Here is a 22,908-nt window from a genome sequence, read left to right on the forward strand (position 1 = left end):
GAGCCGAGCGGGAAGCTCCTTGCTCCTGGTCTGCGCTCAGAGCACCACGCCAAGCGTCTCAGACGGCCGCTGCACTACGAGGGATCAGGGAGGGAGCAGCCAGAACTGCTCGAGAAGAGAAACTCACAGGTCATTTCGCAGCAGAGGAGGAAAAAAAACCCAATGGCAGCTGAAACACAGAATACAAACTGAATTAACAACAGTATTTGGAGGAAAGTTTAGAGTCAAATCCATGATTTAAATCTCATTCAAAGCAACAAAGTCTTTGCCTCGAAACAGGTGACAACATAGTCTTTATTCCGCGCATCTTTTTTTGTTGTTGTTGTTGCTGTTGCTTTCCTGAGTTTTCAAAGCTAGGTCAAAAGGATCTAGCAACTCGCTGCCGCCTGTTTGCGAGCAGCCTGGTGTCCCAGAAGGCCCCAGGGAACCCCTGGAACAGGGAATGCCTCTTTTCAAGTGCAGCGTCTAGGGAGAGTTAACCGGGTTTGGAAAGCCTTGTTAACAGACAAACACAAGTTTTCCTCAACATTGATTTATTTTTAAATATACTACGCAAGAGAGACTGGAATAAAAAATGAATCAAAAAAAATGAAACAGAGAGAGGAGGAAGAATTGAAAGTCATGTACAGAAACAATCTGCACTGGACCAAAATAAAGGGGAAACAACCCCCTTAAGTGTCACAGAGATGAAGGACAGAGCTATTTACACACTGTATAAAAGACAAGTCTACAAAAGTGTGTAATAACAAGATACAAATGTATAATATAGTGGCACAATATGTTATCAAAGTAAAAACAGTACCTCCAGAAAAGAGACAGTCCAAGGATTTTTTTTCTTACATTTTTAAAGGCAGCCTGTGGCAGAAATGTGTATTTTCTTTTAAACATTTGTCATGTGTTAAGTCACGGCTGTTTGTGAGGGCGAGAAGTGGCGTGAACACACAAAAGAGTGAACTACTGGAAATCATATACAAAACAAACAGTTCCAAAGAGAAAATAATAAAATACAATTGAAGGCAATTAGTGTTGAAGATACACAATAAGGGTCACAAGAGTTACAGGGAGAACAGGACATGGAAAAATGGTTTTTTTTTTTTTCCTCGTTTGGAACTGTTAAAAGGAGTTAAATTGCACTGTTAATAGCCCTAAACCTTGTTCTTTCACTATTGTCACAAGTCACAGTTAGTTCCCAGTCGTGTTGCATTAGTTGGGAAGGTCACAGGACCTTGGAAAGGCAGCCCAGGAGTCCTGCTGTCAGCGTTTTGTGGCAGTGTCCTTGGGAGATGCACCCAAGAGAAGTGTCCAGTCTTCACAGATCCTTGTTTGATGCTGGATGGAACCACACAGGCATGAAGGTAACTGATGGTTTCAACCCCAAAGTACTGGCATTTGAGCTCTTCAATGGGATTTAGCATTGGCACAGAAAGGGAGGTGTCACGGCCCCCCCCAAAGCACAGGACTCTGTGGGAGAGCCGAAGGCAGCTCTGATACAGCTCTTATCTCTGCTCATTGCTCCTCTGGAGCTCATAGAATAGAAGTGGCTGGAAATTCAACTAGACGAACAGCAGTTCTTGCCCATCTGCGATGTGCAAACTCAGCTGAAACAGCCGCTGGAGGCACAGCGGTATCTTTGAGCTCATCCTAAGCTATCTCCCCCCTGCTGTAACCTTTCTGTCCCTTGCTGAGTGATGCAGTAATTCCTTGCTCAGCACCAGCCTACTGCTCCCAGACATGCTCTGCAACCCTCCACCCCAAACTCCAGCCCAGTTGATATTAAATCTCACAAGAGTATGACAGCAATGTTTTTCTTCTTCAGACCTTCATCGCTACCAAGAGAGATCCACAAACAGGCTCCTGTGCCACTACATTAGTGGGTGCTGTTTGCAAAATTTTGAACCCAAGCAACTCATCTGGGCTCAACAACATCAAGAAATTGCTGAAAACACAGCTATGAAGGGCAGCAGGTGGAATCACAGGAAGAATTTGGGTAAACATCACTTGTAGTGTTCTGTCATTAAAAAGTTACACTAAAAATTTCCCCCACCACCACGCCTCCCAAGCTCCCAATCTGTTGCATTTATGTCAGGTAAATGTCCAACTCAGGCCAGGGTTATGTGCTGCAACTCCCTCAAGAAAAGCAGTGGGTATATTGCTATTCAAACGCTCATCCTTGTGTACAGTGGGGCAGAGGGAGGAAATGAAAATGCAGTAGGAAGTCCTCCAGAGGAGGACAGCATCTCAGTGTCCACCAGTCTCACTTCAGTCTTAATGGCCTGTCCAGAACAATAAAATATTAATAAAAAGGCATGGTGTGACATCAGCATTTAGACTTGTAGTCCACAAGGCAAGAACTCCACAGATAAGACGATTGCGAGTTTATGATACACAGGGAACCTGGGTTAAGAGGGTGGAAAGTGCCTCTTGAACATAGCCCTGCTCTTTGGAGCTGGGGCATCCATTGACAGTCTGTGTCTTTTGCACGTCCCTAACCTGAAGACCCTGGTCCTTTGTCAGTCCACACATGCTGTAATTATCTCCACAGTTGGCTTTGGCCCATTGTGATTTTTTTTTTTTTTTTTAACTTGGCTTCTGCTACCTCTGAACAATGTCACTGATTTCTTTCACCGAACTGAGAAGTTTGCTAAAGTCCTGGGTGGCTGCAGGACCACTGCCAGCTGTGGCTGGGCAGATCTGAAGCTCCCGTAAGTTATTCTCCAGCTTATTGATGGCCTCCCGAAAGGCAAATTTGTTTCTCATCTGTTGAATGGAGTCCACATAACTCACACAGAAGGTGTAGAGGTTCTTGCCAGCCTCCAAGACAGCGCTGTGGCTTGCCATTTGTTCAGAGTTCTTGCTGATGGCGATCCGCAGAGCCTCAGTGCTTTCCAATACCACTCCTTTAGTGATGGTGCCACTGGCAATCCTCTCTGGGGGCTGTCGGGTCTTCCGCAGCGAGACCCTGGTGGATATGAGAGGGATGAAAGCTGTGGATGATGGCTGGTCCCCACCAGGGGCAGAGGGTACGGATGAGGAAGAGGCAGCTTGGGTTGCTGTGCTCATCAGCAGCTTTGTAGAGGACTGTGGCTTTGGTACAGAGGGGATCCCCAGCTTTTTCACACCTTCCCCTGACTGGTTTGGCTTGACAGCATCACTGCTCGCAGCATCCGCAACCTGAGTCAACTGTTTGGATTTAGGACCAGACACCACATCTGCTGCTGCTTCATGGCTGGGACTGTGAGATACTTTTCCAGGCTTGCCAATGGAGGATGAAGAGAGTGGAAGTGGAGGGGCTGGTTTCAGCTTTGATAACTTCCCTTTGTCCTTCCCTGCCGACTCTGAGGTCTGCTTGAGCCTCCTCATTCGTGGCTCCTCAGTAGAAGCCTTGCTGGCACCTGCAAACCCAGCAGAACTGGGTTTGGCAGCAGAACCTTGGTCCATCGTCACAGTGGTACCTAAGGCACTGGATTTGACTCCATCATCCTTGTGGAGCACACTGGAGGAAGGAGGGGCAGCAGGTTGCCTACGGCCAAGTTTTGGCGTCAGAGTGGGAGGGCTGGAGCCAGGACTTGACTCTGCATCTTTGAACACATCATCAGTGGTCTCTTCATTTTTCTTAAGCAGCCGTGGAGGAGGGGTCACTGTTCCCCTGACAGCAGTGTCAGTCTTGGCTTCATTTGCCCGCTTCCGAGGCAGTGCTGGCTTTTCACTTTTGTGCCCGCCAAAGGTGGAGGAATCAAACTGGCGCCCTGTGGACTGCAAATCCCGAGGCAGAGTCACAGATTTCCACTCTGTGTCCTTTGCTCCGTGGGGCACACAGGAGGCTGAGCAGGACCGTAAGAAACGCTTGCTGGAGTTGGAACTACTCTCCTCTTCACCAGCCACTCCCCGGCTGCTGCTCATCGTGCTGGACTTCTTCCGTAAGTGGGGAGATAAAAACCCAGAGTTCCCAGCAACAACCCCGTTGGTGACACCAGCCCCATTGCTTGGGCTCTGAAACTTGGAGGGGTCAGCTGTGTCTGTAGGAGGCGCAATGAAAGCTCCATTGCCAGCATCCCTGCCCTCCTCCTCCCCTCCTGCCTTGCGGTCCGAGTGGCCGTCCATCTCTCTGAAGGAACTGCTCCTTTTTGGAGGAGTAGGGGCAGTCTTCTTCTTCTTCTTGATAAGGGCACTGAAGAGGTTGGGTTTTTTATCTTTTGGAAGCAACCTCTCATCTTCGTTCAAATTGCTTTCCATGGCCACCCTTTCCTTCCGTGGAAGCAAGGGAGAAATGGCAGGTTCATGCTCCAGAGGGTCTGCAAGGGAAGAGAAAAGAGCCTACTGAGCTTTGCCTCAACAGACAGAACAACTTGTTTTTCTCCAGGATCAGACCACTGCAGCACCTCCGAAAAGGTGCAGGTTCTGTAAACAGAGAGCCAACTTCAGACCAGAAGTAAAGCAAGTACAGCTGCACTGAAGCCTGGATTGAATGTGGTCCCTAATCTTGCCTGCATTCATTTTTGAACTGGTCCATATAGGACTTGGTTGCCAACCTACTCTCCCAGTAGGTTTCTGATTTAAACAGCAATGTACAAATACAAAATGTTTACATTTTCCCACTATCACACGTGGAGACTTGCCTAAACTTGACAGTGTGAAGCAGATAAATATTAGGAGGCCTTTTCTTTAGTCCCTGTGCTGTTGCTGTCTTTGGAACAGCTGACCCTCTGAATTAATAAGGCTTCTCTGCAACCCACCTCAATCCCCACTCTCCCTGTTCATTTAGACTCTGATACTCAAAACCTCCTTTCCTGATGTCATCCTTTGCAGGGAATGGAAATAACTTTTTCACAAGCAGAAATCAAGACCCCCTCTGACAGCTGAACACTTCTGGTTGCCTCACTGTGAAGACAGCCAGCCTTGTATAATAATGGAGGAAAGTGAGAGTAACCACCTCCTTTAGCTCCAGAAGGAAATGATGGGGTGACCCTTTCTCCACTTACAAGAGGTATTTAAAAATGAATAGTGGTTTATAAGAAATTTATACTGAGTCCTGAAGGTGCCTGTATTTGACTGACAGGAGGTCTCATTCCCAGGTCAGGCATTCAGACGGCTCTCTAATTCAAGAGAGGAATGCCCTCAGGGCAGCATATACATTTACAGCTCGAGTAGGCAGTAAGAAGGGAGATGAAGCAGTTATAGAGGGAAAGCAGGTTACTTCTTAGTCACTCATCAGCGAATGCCACGTTAAGCGTGGGATTTTGGTTGAGGAGGGGGACTTTGGTTGAGGAGGGGGAACTTGAAGAAAACTAGTTGCGTACTTTGGGAAGACAGCATGCTTCCATAGGTCCATGTGCATTTAAACTATTCATACATGTCAACTAATGTTGATCTGGACAACCAGAAGAGCTCCCAGAGCACTTTGGGAGGCCATGGCCTTACTGCGTCTAGAAATAGTGGAGCTGTGGAGATTCCAGCTGTGGGAAACCAGCAGCTTTCAATGAGGATCTGCTTCCAGCCACAGGACTTGCTATGGAAACACTGACAATTAAAGGGGAAACTGCAATAAAACTTTTACGTGAGATATTTTCTTTCATAATAAAGAGTGAAATAATTCTCAGCATAATGTTAAAATCATATTATTCCTGCTGCACTTGAATCTCACAAAGCCCTTAAGTATTTCAAATGAAGTTATTTTACTTCAAAGCTTATAATACTAGGCAATTACATTTCCTATATATGGCAGGCCAGATTTACTACTGGTCTTTAACGGTGTTGTATTAATTGGGTTATAACAAATAAATACAGGCATACTGTGCTCATTTTTCATGACTTTTTCCTAAAGGAATAGAAGATTCTCTGTATTTTCATTAGAAAATTAAGTCACTATTTATAAATCAGTATGTTTCCGAGCCCTTCTATACATAACCTTCCTTTCTGTTTAAGCCACTGATACTAATACTTTCTTTTTCCAACATTTTACATTTCCACCTTTTTTTCCATTTTTGTCTAGAGGCACTTTTGCTACTGAAATATGTAGTATTAGGTAGCTTTGTCATTACGCAAAAGATGGCAGTAATATGAATGGTCAGAGAAGGCACCTCTAACAGGAGCTGGAAAAGACCAACACACTTGCAAAATTGTGTTTTGTTTTACACTGTTATTTTTCAAATGAACTGAATACAAATCTACATTCAGTGTTTAACCATTGCTTTCATTACCTCAGAATGGAAGGTAAGTGCTTTAAGAAATTGATTGAGAGTTTAATTTCATGGAAGATACTGTAAATACCTCTGTGTCCCTTGCTGAAATTGTATTTGGTACCTGCCAAAGGTAATACTCCTCAGTGCCGCAAGCACAAACCTGGTATGATGGAACAGTGAAGAAACCTCCCTTATGGGGCTTGCTAAACCCGAGCAATTGTCCTGCTTTAAATTACACAGTGTGGTGGTGTAAAGAGGCTTGAACACAGCGGATTACGCAGCACTCAGCTGCAGTGGAAGATCCCACCGATCCCCTGCCAGGGAAGACAACAGGATCGGTGTGCTCTGTGCTTGGGCTCTGGTCTATATGGAACTGTAGGCAACAGCCATCAAGTTAAAAGAACTTCTAGGGCTTTTCTAAGCAACAGCAGGTATAGCATCAGTCTCTCAGGCAGCTAAGGATTCACACTCCTGGCTGCTGTGTGTTCGTATCTGGTCCCAAGATTAACAACCTACCTTTCCGCAAAAAACGATAAAAAGAGTTTTTAATCCAGGAAAACAAACTCAGCAGCCTGTTGCCTGGAAACACAATACTTATCCAGAAAGTCACCTGTCATTAGACGCGTCTTTTTCTAGGTGATGACCCAGAGCTGGCCATATATTTTGTTTTCCTTTGTATTTCCTGAAGGAATAATGACTTTAAATAAAACCTACCACATTCCCCCTGGCCTCGAGCATGTGCTGTCTCCAAGCTCTCATTGGCATCTTTGCTTTCAGTAGCTCTCCTTGATGTTCTTGTTTTGGTTGGTAACTCTGGGGCTTGGAGAAAGTTACTCACTACACTCCTCATGCCCTTCTTTCCCAATTCCTTCTCCACCTCTGCAGTGCACAGAAGAAGAAAAAAAAAAAAATCACTGTAATTAAAATAAGATAAAAACTATTGAGCTGCTCTGAGTTAATAGCACAAAAGAAAAGCAAACAGCACAAAGGCTCCTGAAGGCTGTTCAGCCATCTGGCCCTTTAAAATCAGACACACGCCTATACACAGAAAAAGCCCATGTGTAAATGCATCTCTCTGCATTCTGCACAGTTTATACCAGGTAGTACAACGTATGACTGAGTTTCACTGCAAAGCAGCCCGTGAAGTTATCTAAAAGGAGCTACATACAGTGTTAAGGATGCAGTTACTCTTTGTCCCACCTCCATAAACAGCAAAGAGGGAACCAGACCTACCATCCGATATGCTGGATTCCTGAAACATCGTTTCAAAGGCCTGATGGATCTCTGCAAACGAGGGCCTATCTGAAGGGCTCCACTGCCAACCTGAAAAAACAACAACACTCAAAACCTCCAGCCAGCCTTATAGACATTCATTACACTACACCAGGAGGAACTAGCTATCACAGTCCCCTTTTTATAAAATGGGCGAGATAAAATATCAACACAGAAACCTGATTTGAAGGGTGCTGGGTATCTACAACCACCACCGAGCCGAAGTAACTGTAGGTGCTGAGCACCTCTGGGAAGAAAAAAAAAAAAAAAAAAAAATCACACCATAAGTCACATATTAAAAGGCCGCAGTGGAAGAGCAATACTCAATCCCTTAAGAAGACTAATGAAGCTTCTCCTTCATCCTCAGAGCACAAGCTTTTCTTTAAATTGTCACAAAACAGGAGATAAAACACTGAGCTGAAAACCAAATCTCTCCCACAGGCCTATGCGCTCCCAGTAGAAAGAATAGCTGCCTTCATAGTGTTTTCATCCTCCAGGCAAAGCAGTTTTAACCGAGCACTTCCACACGGCATTGCATCTTCCCTGGAAATGCAGAGGGTTCCTCGTGCCTTGCTGCACGTGACCAGATCCGGGCACTTTTACTGCATCTCTGCAGAGCTAAAAGCAGCATTTGCATTTGCAGGGCTTTACAACACTTACATGCTCTCATGAGCTCATAAACTTTCTCAGGACAGCCTTCGGGGCGCTCCATACGGTAATCTTTCTCCAGCAGCTCATAGACCTGAGACAGGTCAATCCCAGGGTAAGGGGACATGCCATACGTCGCAATTTCCCACAGTAGAACGCCGAAGGCTGCAGTGAAGAAATCAATAAGCTTTGTTTTCACCTTAAATTTGAGAGGATGGTTAGTGGGAATAGTCAGTAAACAGTGCTGCATACTTAAACCAGCTCTAGGTGGCTTGGATCCCCTGCTCAACAGCAGCTTAAATGTTAAAGCAGCATAACAAGCCTCTTTGTCAGCACAGACAAGTCTCCCGCGATATGACAGGGTAGAATTAGACTAATTTGCAATGTATCAGTTGTCTCAAACCTGAACACCCCAAGATCCTTCAAGTCCTATTAAAGGCACAATTAAGAGACTTCACAGTGGATTAGCTGAAACTGTTTCCCTGCTGCACTGCAGTGTCTCTGCCAATTTGACAGCTCCTCTCTCATCTCCAGCCTCTCCCTAGACGACTCGCACGCTGCAGCGGTGCAGTGCTTTTGAGGGGCCCTCTTTTGCTGAAAGAGGGCCCCCCCTGCGACCTAGAGGGGAAACCCGGGACCCAGCAGTGGATGCAACAAGACAAGGACGGGGCGAGGCGTTTTGACCACGGGGAAAGCTGCACAGAAAGCACAACAGGCAATTCAGAAACTGTCCCCTTAACACAGGCGAGGCATTCAAGCCCCAGAGCTTGACCGGGACACGGGTCAACATCGAGACCATGCGACTAACCCAGGAATTTGGCACGCAGAAGAGACCCAACACCAGGTCAACAACCTGCAATAATTAGTTCAGTCACCGTATTCTGTTCTTAACCTGAAGAGAAAGCGATTACAATTCTGCATAAGTAAGGAAATCACATCACGTTACATGGTAACGTCACCAAGGGCAATTTATGTTAGACATTTCTATGCACCACTGTGTGATTTCTGTCTTCAGGCAGCAAGGTGAAAGAGTCTAAACTCTTGCCCAGCTGGCAGCAGCAGTGGCTCCTGGGGACAGCCTGCTCGCTCTCATCTGACTCCGAAGGCTCCCACCCCGGCTATGGCCAGGCAAGGTTGGGCTAACCCTAAAGGTACTCAATATTCCTTTCTGATCTTTTCTCCTAAAGTGCTCTACTACTTAAATGTAACGGGGATCCCTGCAGCCAGCACAGGAATACGGCAGCATCCTTTGAGACTGTCGTGGGTGCTCCTCAGCCACCAGCACCATCACATGCCAACAGAAAGCAGAAAAATCGCTTTGGTCAGCGATCACATACTCCTTGGCAAGCTGCTTTGGGTCTTCCTCCCCCATCACCAAAACATTCATGTTAGCCATCTCCTAGCAATTCCTTCAAAATAAAACCTTTTTCTGTCCAGTTTCCCAGAAACTCCAAAAAACTTCATTGCTGCTTCACTACTCTCTGATGTTTCATACATAGGAGATGCTAAGGATAACAATTTCCAAGAACCTTTGGGACCAAGTCCCACAGACTTCTATCTTATGTCACTGGGCACTTTTGAAAATTTGACCAACAGCTATGACAGAGATATAAAACTCAAAGAAAGGCTGATAAAAAGAACAATGAGAATTTTTGTGGTCAGATTCCATAGAATTTAGCTCCATTTAGCTAAGCCTAGTCTTATCACCAGCACCTCAGGGCTCTTCAATAACCATTTGTCATCAAATTTTCTCGCTGCTTCTGCTCATCTCATTCGAAAGATTATTCTTTTAAAATGCAGAAAGATGAGCTTGGAGCTATCACTAGACACATATACATAATTTTTTTTTTTTTTAACATAAAATGAACCAGATCCTCACTTTCTTCCTGAAAGTAGTTTGAAAGTTCTTGGCTATATAACAGTATATTGCTTCACAATTCTGTACCAGAACCCTATCAAGTCAGTAGTATCAGTGCCCTCCAGCCCCATTTCATACATTTGTATAAACACTACAGCATGCTTTATTTTCATACTTGCCAACAATTCACACATATAAAGTCTGGTCTGCATGTAGATAGCTGTACACATATGGGGCCTCCCAGTCTATTAAAAAAAGCTCAGCAGCCTCTGTTTTTAGCTGGGATTAATTTCCGAACTCTGACAAAAGCTTATAGAACAGTATGGCTTAAACCAGGAAACATGCTCTCCTGAAACGTTTCACAAATGTCCTTCTTTCACAGTCCTGGAAAAGACGACTACAAGCTGAATTAATTTGTACATGCAAATTCTTACCCCAGACATCAGATTTAATGGAGAACTTGTTGTAGGCCAGACTTTCTGGGGCAGTCCACTTGATTGGGAATTTTGCTCCAGCGTGGGCAGTGTATGTATCACCCGTCATTAGCCTGCTCAGGCCAAAATCTGCCACCTTCACCAAGTGGTTCTCCCCTACAAGGCAGTTTCTGGCAGCAAGATCCCTAAAAACAAGAACAAAAATAGGCCATGAGAAGTCTTCATCATCTCGCTGTTAACAATAGCAAGGAGACCTGCTGCTCCTGAAGAAACCTGGGCCTGCATGTGATTTTTTTTGATCAGGGTTTACACAAAAATTATATAGTTATGCGCATACATGTAAGAGGGAAAGTTATTTTCCATTCCTGCTTTCTAAGACTGTCATCCAAACTTTTTTTTTTTATTTGAAATGAAAGCTTCAAGAAGCCCCCTCACTTTCAATAAAAGCTGCCACCCTCAGGATAAAAATAATATAAAGAAATGTCAGTGCTCAAGTTATCAATAGCCAAGGATGAGCACTGAATAATAAAAAAAAGAAAGTCTCATGCTTCTCTTTTTCCCCACCTCTCTAACACTTCAGTCACCTTCAACAACAAAAACACCCCTCGCTACCCAGAACTCCTCTTTGCCCAGTCCCTGCTGAACCACCAGGTTTCACCTCCAGCCACCCTCTTCTTCCTCCCAAGCGTACTACATCTTACAACAACTTTTTCATACCATACCTAAAAAAAAAAAAAAAAAAAAAAAAAGGCACCTGACCATATGGACCACACAGAGGCTGCACCTGTAAAAGCTGTAATCCCACCTGCCTCATGAGAAGGTGGAAGAAAGCCTGAAGATGCAGCTGCAGGACAACTGGGTGTAAATACAGTTTCTTATTAACCTTTCAATTAGAAGAAGCTCAAATCTTCAAACAGGAGAGCTTTTGGCCTTTTCAAAACTATTGTGGCTTCTGCTGTCAGTACTTACCTGTTTAAAATAACGGGCAATAATCCAATTAAGCTTTTCCTCCACATTTCACCTGCCTCTACCCTGGCAGGTGAGGGATGCACAAATTGCATTTGTCACCTCCCTGGCTCAGACATGCTGCCAGTACCATCAGAAATGTTTGATGAGTATAAAAAGGTGAAGCACAGGAATATGTTTATCTTAATATTAGGTTTTGCTAAAAACACTTTTTTCAGACTGTGTTACAATGAATTAAAAATTGATTTTACCAGAAAGCTAAAGTGAGATATTCTTTAGATACGAGGCAGACTCTGCTTTCTTTTACTTGTTCTGCTCAACGCAGAATAAACTTTAAAAAAAAGTACGTCTTACTAAAGGTCCAATACATTTTCAGTGTTTCTGAATATGCCTTCTTACCAGTGCTGATTACTACAATGTGTGTCTAAACAATAGCTCTTCTTCATAATCAAATTCCTCCCCCTTCCTGACTCATTAAATGAGGTCACAGCCCAGCATTTGAATCCATGGATGTGAATTGTGACAACACTCTTAAAATAATTGGGTAGGTGGGTGTGGGGGTGGCAGATAAGGCAAAACGCTATGTATTTTAGATAAATGGGTCATCAGAAATAAGAGGAAATGAAAATGAACAAGAGAGCAGACAAATGGGATTCAAACAAAACAGTTTTTAAAGTTCACTTCCTCCAGGCTGAAGGGATGAAATACTTTCAACAGAGCAAATCAAAGGCTAGCAATTTTAATTTGCAGCACCACCATTCACTTTATTGACTGACAGAAGCATTTGAACAGGGCTTTCATGCAGCAAAAGCAACGTCCGTCTTAGAGGAACACCTAGAACTTTACACACAATCTTCATATTTGTCTCTATGAAAAAACATTTGCTGATTTCATATTCCAGCTAATTGGGTAGGAAAGGTCACACTATGGCACAGAGAACATCTTGTATTAAACTCAGCAACTCTCAAACCTTTGTCCAGGATGTGTCATTATATTGCTAGGAGGCCATTTCTACAGACAAAGAATGCAAAGCCCTAGCCATAACTGCAGCACACTTAAAGGTCAAAGTCTCTAAGACTTTAAGACTGCAAAGATGCTTATTAAAGGGAAAGACGCAATCTGGACAATAGTGGAAAACAATCCCTACAGAGATGGAAAGAAGAAAAAAAAAAAAGAAAGCTGAAACAAAAATGAACATGTGACAAAAGGCACTAAGTGGGTGGCTTTCCTGTGAGCACCTGCACACACAGAAGCAACATCAGTCTACATCAGTTTTAAATGGTTGTTAGAACCAAGCAAGAGCAGTAGCTTATCCGGTCCATTAAGAGCCTATTATTTTAGGAAGCATTTATATTTAAGGCCCTTGTCAAAAATATGTAAGTACTGACACATCTTTAACCTGCATCTACTGCGAAAGTAAGAAAAACTACCCTGGCAGAAAAGCAATGTGAAGACCAGCCTACAGACAGGATAACACACTGTAGCAGAATACAACACACTAGGGTGTTAAATGTAGGACACCTACCACATCTGAATTCAGTGCTGTGATAATCTGAAAGGCAGGAAAATAAATCAAGGGTTTTTTGGTGCTTGAGATTCAGGGGTGCTCTGTGTCCCTCCTACCTGTGAATGAAGTTTTTCTTCTCCAGGTACTCCATGGCTGAGGAGATCTGAGTTGCCATATACAGTAGCACCACAGCATTCACCTCCTGACGGTTACACTCACGCAGATAATCCAACAGATTCCCGTATGTCATGAACTCCGTAATGATGTAGAAAGGAGGTTCCCGTGTGCATACCCCTAGGGACCAACATAAAGCTTGAATGTTGGAGAAGATCAGTGCACCTTCAGTTTTTTCCCCCCAGGGCAATTTATAGCCCTAGAAGGTAGAAATACAGTGCTTACATATAGAACGAATTTTGCTTGGAATTGGTTAATAGACAGTTTTAATTTCCTGCTTAAGACTCTTGCAACTTAAATGTTAGAGAGAAGAGATCATTAAAAATCATGTATTACTGGTACAAATTGCAAATTTTGCCAGACAATAAGTGCCTGTATTTAAAGCCTTGGTACGGTAAGCAGCTTATCTGCTCCTTAACATCCATATCACTGCACAAGGGTTTAGTTCAAATCCCTCTGCTTGGTATTTATCACTTACCTAATAATTGCACCAAGTTCGGATGCTTGATCTCCTTCATTACTGCAGCTTCTTTCAAGAACTCTTCCACCTCCATGGTATCCTCCTGCAGAACAATAGGATCGCATTAGCAAGGCCAGCGCGCACAAAAGAGGAGCAGATTTTTGTTTGAGGACAGAAAAAAACCCACAAACCGACAATATAAACCACAGTTCTTTCAAGGTAGTTTTTCCCTGTAGCTGCAACACAATGCCAGGGAGTTAGGAATACTGTGGGGGTTTTTTGTAGAATTTTTAAAAATAGATTTCATCATCATTATTCTAACAGGAGTTTTGGGGCAAAAAAGATCCATATCCCTTTTGTGCAGGACCACTCAGGAGTTAAAAAGGGAAAGGCTAGATGCGCACCTAACAGGAAAAAAAGGTAACATAAAATAAACAGTAAGGGAAGAAATAAGAAAAAAAAAAAAGAAGTATAGACCACAATCAAGTGCCTGAGAAACTGCTGAAATGCAGACCCCCATTTTCACAGGGTATGGGCAAGGAATGCCCACTTTCAGACAACGAAGCAGGAGCCATGGCAGTTACTCCATAACTGAAAGCCCGAGGTTTCACGGATTCCATTTCTGGCTTTCAGTGCCTGACCCACAACCTAAATGTTCCAGGCAGACGTGTCACTACCTATTTGCTGAGCGCCATAAAGTTGCTTGGCACAACACAAAACTGAGGAAGATACAGTCTTGCTCAAAAGACATATATTCTGCAGCAAATATACCCCAGATGGCCAGAAGGTCATTTCAAAGTGGTGCAAAAATATAGATCTATTTCTAAAGCAACGTTTCTTTCTATATCCATGTTTTTTTCAGTGGTGGATTAATGCTGACAGCCTACATGGACAAAGTGTTTTAAGGAAGGATTGGAAAGGATTTACTGCTGCTGGTGAGAATGATAACAGAGGGCTGCTGCCGCCGCCGTAAGATCCAGCCAGCATTCTGCTTTGCAGTTAGCAACAAGAACCTTTTTTCAAACAGTTTCATTCCATCATTTACTATTCGTTGCCAATTAGTTTGATTGGCAGCTGTAATTTTCTGAACACTCTCTGTCAATTCTAATAGCGCAAAGGTCCTTGCGAGCAGAACTTTAAACCATTTTCTTTGGCAAAAGAAACTGGGTTAATAATCCAAGTTGCAAAATGACCCTAAATATGCACTTACCTTACGTATGCTATGCAAACTCTGACAGGTTTGTTCTGTGGGGCTGCTCCATTGTTTTAAGTCTCCTACCTCTCAGTGACTAATTCAATAGAAGGGAAACGCACAGAGAATCACTGTAACAATGATCTCTCTGAAAATAGAGTCTCATGGAAAGGATCAAACTTATCCAGTTTCAATCTTCCACTGTATAAAACCACAGAATAAGTAAAACGGTTTCAGCAATATTTTCCTAGCAGAGAACAGGATCATACCTCAACTTTGACTTAAAGAAGCCACATCAAGGGACACTAGGGTTGCATGTGCCTGGTTTAAAACATAGGCTTCTCCGCTCAAAAAAAAAAAGAAAAGGGCAGTCCTAAGGGATGCAGCCTAGACATCTGTGCAACGAGAAACGTGCTGAGATGACCAGCTCACAACAGTTCAACCATTAAGTGGTCCTCTGGCCCTCACAGAGCAACAGGTTTTGGTAACCGTCAACAGCAGCTGGATTGAGCCCAACCACAGGCAGGTCACAAGGCTTCACCGCCAGTTACCAGGTCCCTGCCTACCTGGTGCGCACAAAGTGTGTCGTGGTACAATAAAAGACCCTCATAAATACTGAAGCATCCTGTCCACTTCACCGAGTTTCCAGGGGAATATCTTAATGGGAAACTGCTCAGCGCCAGCACAGCGGCTAGCACTCCACAGTTAAATGCAACTGAAAAACACTATGTGCTACTTTTGCCTCTTATTGTCTTCTTCTAGTCTTCTGAGCTAGCTGTGAGCTACATTTAGACACTCGAGGGAAAACTGAACAACAACTGGGCGTTCCTAAACATCACTGTTCGAAAAGAAGCTGAAAGGTTTCTTTCTTCTAGTTTTCCCTCTCCTTTATCCTTTCTTACACAATACCTGAGGTAGCTGGGCAAGGAACAAGAAGAGACATATGAAGTTTTGAAAAATATTCTCTCATAGGAAAATAGAGAGAGTCATTTGAGCATTTGTGAAGAAGCTGCTGAGGGCTTGTTTTCCCACATAGAATTGGAATATAAAGGTGATTTCAAAATATTTCCCAAAACTTTGAAGAAAGCCATAATCCCACCTGTCAGGCAGCAGACTGATGGAGTTAAGGAAGGTGGATTATAAATCTGCTTTTAAAGATGGTTTTAGTGTGCATATTTTCAGACTGAGGTTTTTCCTCAAGACTCTCTTTGGATATTCTGACATTTCCCAGTGGAACATGCTGCTCCACATTACATTATGAACTACTCTTAGTCATGTTTCATTAAATATTTATTTAAAACATTCAAAACAACCATGGGGTGGTATTGAGGCTTCTCCTTATGCACAGATATCCTATAGGCTAACACACAGTCTGCCTGTGTTGATAGGTTTTGGGGGAAGAAGAAAGGAATGAAACAATTACTATTTGGAGCAAACAAAAAACGTGAAGACATCAGGTATCCTCACACTAAAACTAGAGATGTTACAGCAAACTGAATGCTCCAGGAAACAGTTGCTCTCTTCTTTCACCGATAAACAAGCATTTTGTTCAACCTGCTCGCATCCCGGCTCCAGCAGCCTGACAGCGCTCACACGCCAGCCAGCGCGACGGGATCTGGGCACCGGTGACGCTAGGTGTCACCCGCTCCCTGCGCAAGCGGGCGCTCCGGCTCTTCTCGGCTGGGGAGCAGCAACGGGAATCTCCAGTGAACAACAAAAGGCCAAAATGAAAATACTTCCCGCAACCATAGTGACCCAGAAATACTGACGTAGCCATTGTGCAGCAAGTAAGGAAGAAATATCTGCCCCAAATCAAGGAAACTTTCTTCCGCTGACACTAAAACATCTACACAGTTCTCTGCACTTAAAAATTCCCTGTGCAAAAAAACAGAAAGAAACAAACACAAACCCTCTTCTGTTTGTTTCTGTAAGCCCAAACCACATCCCCATTCGAGGAAGGAGAACATGGTGTCAAGTTAGCATAAACTCTTATTAAGCAATTAAATGCAATGTGTGCAGAAGGTGCCAGAAGATCTCAAGACACTTTTATAAACATAAATGAATTAAGCAATGACCCTATGAACTGACAGAGCATTATTTGCATTTCAAGAGACAAGGAAACCAAGCTACAGAGAAATTAGAGTGCAGAGCCAGAAACAGAACTCCGATTATCTGATTCCTTGTTAAAGCCACTTACAAAATTTAATGTATTTTAGCTTGGATACACTTTTTACTCCTCTTGTATCTTTTGATTGTAAACAGCTGTGAACAACTACTCAGGGTTTCCAGGTACATAGGGAGCTTGTCCTTTGGGAAAGATGCCACATAAGACAAAAAATCAAAGCATTAAAAGTCTCTCTGAAACACAGCTTTTGAATTTTAAGTTGCATGAGTCACAGTCCACAATTTTCCTTATTATAGCAGCTTGTATCAATGTGTTCATCTGTGAACAGCTCACCTTTGCCATCGCCTGAATGTGAGACGTCACAGCACTATTTACTTTTCTAAGGTTTCTTCTGCTCTAAAGTAAAAATTGCACTGTTAACATCCTCCTCCTTAGTTACAACTGTTTCGGGTATCACATACAGCCATAACAGAATCAAGTTCCTCCAAAAATACCCAGTGGAAGGGACTTAATGACAAAGTCTCTTTTCCAGACCTATGGTATGGAAAGAAAGGGCTGTAACCAACCCGAATTGCCTACCTACGGCTGAGGACAGGCCCACAGCCGGAACTCTGTTCCTGCTGAAAGGAGATGAACAGGAAAGCTCAGAGATTTGAGCCTTACCTTTAGAGTCTTCACAGCCACTGTAAGGTTGTACTTCTTCCAGACTCCTTCGTACACCTCTCCATACTGTCCGCCACCGAGCTTGTGCTTCATAGTGATGTCAGTTCGTTCTATCTCCCATTTGTCGTAGTTTGGAGATACTCCATAAATAGTGGGTTTATTGCGTTTGGGTGCTGGGTAGTGTAGAGTGGTGATGAGGCCATCTGCTACAGTCGAATGATGATGGACTAACTCTGCTAAAGTGTTGAAGCGGCTCTCTGAAGAGACATACAACTAGGAAGCAAGGAGAAAGAGAAAGTTTGTTCACATAATGCACATTGGGGCATTTATGTAGAAACTACATTGTAAAATTGGGACAGCAGCGTGTTGTATCACCTCTACTCAGCCTGCAATCCTATGAGCTCAACCTGCTCTCTAACTAGCTCAGAGACAAGAAAAATCAATGCTTACAGAGGAAATCCATAGATTCAGAGAAAACCCATGGACTTCTCTGAAACAGTATGGACTTAATGATTGCAAAATATCATTAGATTGGCATGCTGTTGCTTAAAATGTCTTTTTTCATAAGGCTAATCAGTAAAGATTGTGTTTTGAAGAGTAGGGGTTGCTCACCTCAGTGTCTTGAACACATTACTATTTCGGTTATGACATTTTACCTGCCTAAATTCTCCTTGAAGTTTCATTAGCACATTGGTGGCTTCCCTGCGTTTGGCCTAAGCTTCTGCATAGTATTGAGCGTGAAGTTAGACAGCTGGTCTGTTCCTTTCCTGTGACGGGCACAGACCAATAACACACTTTAAGGTCTCTGTACAGAGGCATTGCACAGGAGTAAAAGCATTACCTTTGAATGAGAGCCTGCTGTGGGGCATGGTAGCCCACGCTTTGTTACCTTTTTAATATTTATACTGAAGATGCATTTTGAGGCTAAAAACCTATTAAGGATACTAGACAAGTGACTCCTTCGCATCACAACTCTGTATTTCCAGCTTTCACACTCAACCCCAGTCTTCTACTAGGGAAGGTGACAAAAGCTGGAAATATAATAAAAAAATGATGATAATATCTGAAGCAGAAGGAAAAAGTTCTGTTTCACTGGTGCAACAGCCTATGCTAGAAGCAGTACACAGAAGATGGAAGGCCTCCTTGTTTCTTATAAAAGACCAAGGTCTGGCAAGGGACAACCTTGCTGAAAGCAGCGCTGTGCTAGCCTCCCTTATTTCTGTCCATGAAATACTGACTTATGCACTAGGAAAAGAGTGCAACGCACTGGTCCTACTGTGTACATTATATGTAGATAGCTATGCTCAGATTTCCTGAATGCCTCTTACTTGTATATGCACTGAAGAGTTCATCAGTGCTTGTGCAGTGGCCATCTGTCTGGGATTTCGGGAGGCCAGGAAGCTGACAGGGCTGCCAGGCATCCTGAAATCCCAGACTTCGGGCCAAATTCCGCTTCTTCCACCTAGACAGAATTTTTGGACGGAAAAAGAAAATGTGTCTGTGAAGCTCCAGCAAAAAGCGAGTGTGCCCAAGAGAAAAGGGTGATGCATTGCAAGAGAGAAAAATGTTTGGAGGGAGAAAAAAGCCCTCAAAGTTGAGCAGAGCCTCTGGACTGGAGCTTGGCAATTGCTGTACGGATGTTCCTTCTTTGTGGACATCTGCTTAGTACAGCAAACTCAAACAGAGGGAATGAGAGGCACTGGAGAAGGTCAAATATCCTCAAGCATGAGAGATCAGAAGGACTATGAATAAGAAAAGGTGAGTGAAAAGAGCAGCTGTATCATCCAAGAAAGTCACAAAGGGTTAGAGTGACACTTGCCCAATTTCCTAGTTGGGTTTTTGAGAATGAGCTAAATGCTGAAGTATGTATAGCGATTATTATAGTTTATCACTATTGGCAGAAACTGCCAATCTATGTATGCCATGGATTTATCTAAAAGCCATGCTGCAGAAAGGTAAAACGCTCAGCTCAGCCTCACAGCGTAACCCAAACCGGCAAAGCACGCACATGAACAGCCGCCCCACAGCCAGGGCACAGCCAGGTGGGGCTACTGCAGGGGGCAGGTACTGGGGCTGTTGGCTTTCAAGTTATCCCTCTATCCCTTGGTAAGGTTTCCGGGAAACGAGCACTACAGAGCATTCGGCACCCAAAAAAGGCAACCACAGAAGCCTACCCTTCCACCGATGTGAAATCATAACTCCTGGTTAAAATGGCATTTCCTCAGAGGGCAGCAGCACCTGAACTCCAGGGAAGGGGAGAACACGCACAGTGGCTAATCTTTCTATCACTACTTGAACAAAAGCCATGCAAGCAGCTCCTCTGGTGACAACCCCGTTACTTTTGGATGCACACGTACACTCACAGTGGGAGGGCTTTACACACTAGACTGGAAAAATCCACTTTCCCTTCACTCTTATTTTTCTTTTGATACATTTGCTGATAGCAAAGCTCCTATGGAAACTTGTATCTCTAGAAAACAGAGGCATCCTCCTGGGGAGCATGTTCTCAATCCTGTACCAAAATGGGTCAAACATTCTTTCGGTGACGTAACTAGATCAAATCTCATTTCAACACTATGATAAGAAAAACACCTTTCACAGGGAAAGAGGTGAAGTCACCTCAAAAACAGATGTTCCTGAGAACAGAAGAGTGACAGCATAAAAGAGGTTTTTACAGCTGCAAGGCAAGAACCAAAGAGTTCTTATGATCACGAGCGTTAGCCAGGGGTCCAGAGAGCTAAAACAAACCACACCTGTTTGGGAACAATTTCTGGTACTAGCAGTTCACAAATTACATTGAAGAGTAAAATCTAAAAGTATGGATGTAGAAAATCATGCTGAACTCTGGTATCACTTGGAAATATTAGGGAAGAATGCAAAAGGAAGCTGTCAATGCTTTTATTTGGCTTATATTTCATGATCTCAAAATCTCATTGAAATTAGAGGTATCAGATCTTTTGTGTGACAGATTATATGATCTTATTACAGATGGAGAAAGAAAGTTAAATAACTGGCCAGAGGTTTCACAGCAAACCCTTAGCAGGATGGGGAACAGAACTCTGAATCACCCTGTTCAGGCCATAAAACAACACTCCATACTTTAACACACGTAAAGATTTCCCTTTACATTAAAAAAACAAAAACAAAAAAACCAACAACAACACACATACCCATTCTGTAGGCAGAGTTTCCTAAACTCTCAGGGATTAAATCTGAGCACGAACTCCCGAAGGCCTTACTTCCTATCAGCACTAATGCAAACCAGAGTTATGATGACGTGTTTAAATCTTCATCTGGAATTTGAGGCATGCATCCCGAGAAGATGAAACAGCGAGCGGCTATGAGCGGCACGCTACCGCCGCAGCGCAAGGAGCCGCGTACACGCTCAGGCGTCTCGCTGCAACCTCCCTTCTCCACTGACCCCTTTTACCGAGGCTTAGCGCAAACCGCTTGTTCAATAAAATTCCCCCAAAAAACTGCCTGTTGCTGCTAACTGTGCTCACGAAGAGGTAACAGCCTTGACGTCTCTGCCGCATGTGAGGTTACGTAGGAGGCTCACGCAGTTTGCTTCCTGGCTACGTTGCCGATGTACTAAAGGAGGCAATTTCCGTGTATCGCCAGCCAAACTGTGACGCCGGCCCTGTTTCCAGGGGCTCCAGGCTGCTCTGCTTGTGCAAATCAGCTGCTCATCCACAGCTTCTGCCATCAGACCACATCTTCTTCTGTTAATGCTGGCTAGTGTGTTTTACTAGGGTGGATAAACTGACCCATGCTGCCCTCCCATGCGTCCTTAAGCCGAAGGGATTTCTCCCCCGCAGTCAGCAGACAAAATTAAAAGTCCACACAAAAAATCCACAAAGACCCATGATAAAAGAGCAAATCTGCATCCAGCTAAACCACTGGAAGCTCCAAGAGGAAACGGGGACAGAGCCAGACAAGACACAGCCCTGGGGTCCCTGACACAGAGAATAACAGGATTTTGTGAAGTGGCTGGACAACGCTGCTTGTTCAGGTTGGTCACTCAGTAGGAGGCTTTGCCGCAAGTACTATCAAGTCAGGAAAACCGAGTCCTCTGTACCACGGAAGTGGTTTACCAAATGACCAGCTGCCCTGTGCCAACCAATCAAGTAAAGTCATTGTTAACGCATTCCCTCCAAAATTTAAAGAGATGGTCCAGAAGAAGATGACCCATTAAATTGGGAGGTAAAGAGAAAATTCCCTTAGGATATACATATTTTTTTAAAGTTGTTGAAACCCAATGAGTTCAGTTTAAGTGCTGCTAAAATTAAGACGTACTTGTCTCTTCCTAGTCCCTTCAATATTTCTTTAGAAAAAAACGGCTGAATAAAGGCAGTGCTATGCACAGCACGTTTCCACGCCAAGCAGCAGTTGTTCCACGTGCTTCTGTCACACCTCTTGCTCCTGATACCGTATATTCTCAGTCACAGGATACGACCCACCAAAGCCGTTCATCCCAATGGTAATGCTGGCAGACACTGAATTCCTCGGACAGGCTGACTAATGACCTAGCAGGCTGCGAAGGCCCCGGGTGCTCGGGGAGCTGCAGGTAAGCGCTTTCCTTTCGGAGGGACACGCGATGCTGCACGGCGGTAACAGAGGACGACACCAGCAGGTCAGACCGGCGGGACCCCAGCCCGGCAGTCTCCATTACGCAGAGGGAAAGCACGGATCGTAGCTGTTTTTCTTTCCGACTTAACCAGGCTTTGGCAAGCGGGGATAGGGTGACCGAGAGCTGCATCCCCCAGCCCGGCCGGGGACGGAGCAGGCGGCAGAGCTGTTAACCTGCCGCGGAGCTGGCAGCACGTCTACCGCTCGGCTGCCGCACGTCACGGCCCCGTTTGGTAGCTCAAATGGAAACCAGTGTGGTTTGACACGCCAGCACCCATGGCGCAGACCTGGCAAAGCTGGGCAAACTCTTCAGCAGGGCTGCGAGCCGCTGGCACAGGACTGGGGAGGACGGCGGCCGCCTCTTCGTTCGCCCCAGCAGGACCACCGAAGCCCGGGAGCCGGAGCTCTCCTGCTCTGCTGCCTTTTCTGCTACGTCTGGATTTTGTACTTCCAACACCATCAACTGCAGACCTGTTTTAATCAGTTGTGCTGACCTGCACCTTTTCTCAAAGACACTAATTAAAGCAACTGTGTGGAAAATGAGCAGTTAACCTGGCTAATACAGACCTGAACTGATTATTGTAGCTCCGCAGAAGGGTTTTGGGGGGATAAAAACAGCTCTGCCAGGTTGAAAGCCTTCATGCGCCAAACCCTTATACAGCTAAAATGGGCAACACGTGCTATAGCATCACAGACAAGGTGCTTATTTACAGGAGGCCCTGGCTCAGTCCGCTCACATGTGAACATTGCTCATCTCCCAGCATCAATTTGAAAGGAAGGAATATCAACTACAGAGACGGG

At 44.3% G+C, this 22,908-nt stretch overlaps 1 protein-coding gene across 4 annotated transcripts in view; it reads right to left on the bottom strand.

Moving 5' to 3' along the window:
* Positions 1–516: 516 nt before the first annotated feature.
* ABL1 (ABL proto-oncogene 1, non-receptor tyrosine kinase) overlaps positions 517–22,908 on the bottom strand; it is an 84,459-nt gene continuing 62,067 nt past the window's right edge. For all 4 annotated transcript variants that reach the window (XM_067308841.1, XM_067308842.1, XM_067308843.1 and 1 more), the window contains 8 exons: positions 17,479–17,751; positions 13,517–13,601; positions 12,981–13,158; positions 10,392–10,576; positions 8,112–8,264; positions 7,413–7,502; positions 6,894–7,058; positions 517–4,292 (listed from right to left, as the gene is read on the bottom strand). In XM_067308841.1, coding sequence (XP_067164942.1) covers positions 2,593–4,292; positions 6,894–7,058; positions 7,413–7,502; positions 8,112–8,264; positions 10,392–10,576; positions 12,981–13,158; positions 13,517–13,601; positions 17,479–17,751 — 2,829 coding nt within the window. In that variant the 3' untranslated portion in view covers positions 517–2,592. The remainder of the gene's footprint in view (positions 4,293–6,893; positions 7,059–7,412; positions 7,503–8,111; positions 8,265–10,391; positions 10,577–12,980; positions 13,159–13,516; positions 13,602–17,478; positions 17,752–22,908) is intronic.

The sequence above is a fragment of the Apteryx mantelli genome, chromosome 21, assembly GCF_036417845.1.
Source record: "Apteryx mantelli isolate bAptMan1 chromosome 21, bAptMan1.hap1, whole genome shotgun sequence".
Lineage (NCBI taxonomy): Eukaryota > Metazoa > Chordata > Aves > Apterygiformes > Apterygidae > Apteryx > Apteryx mantelli.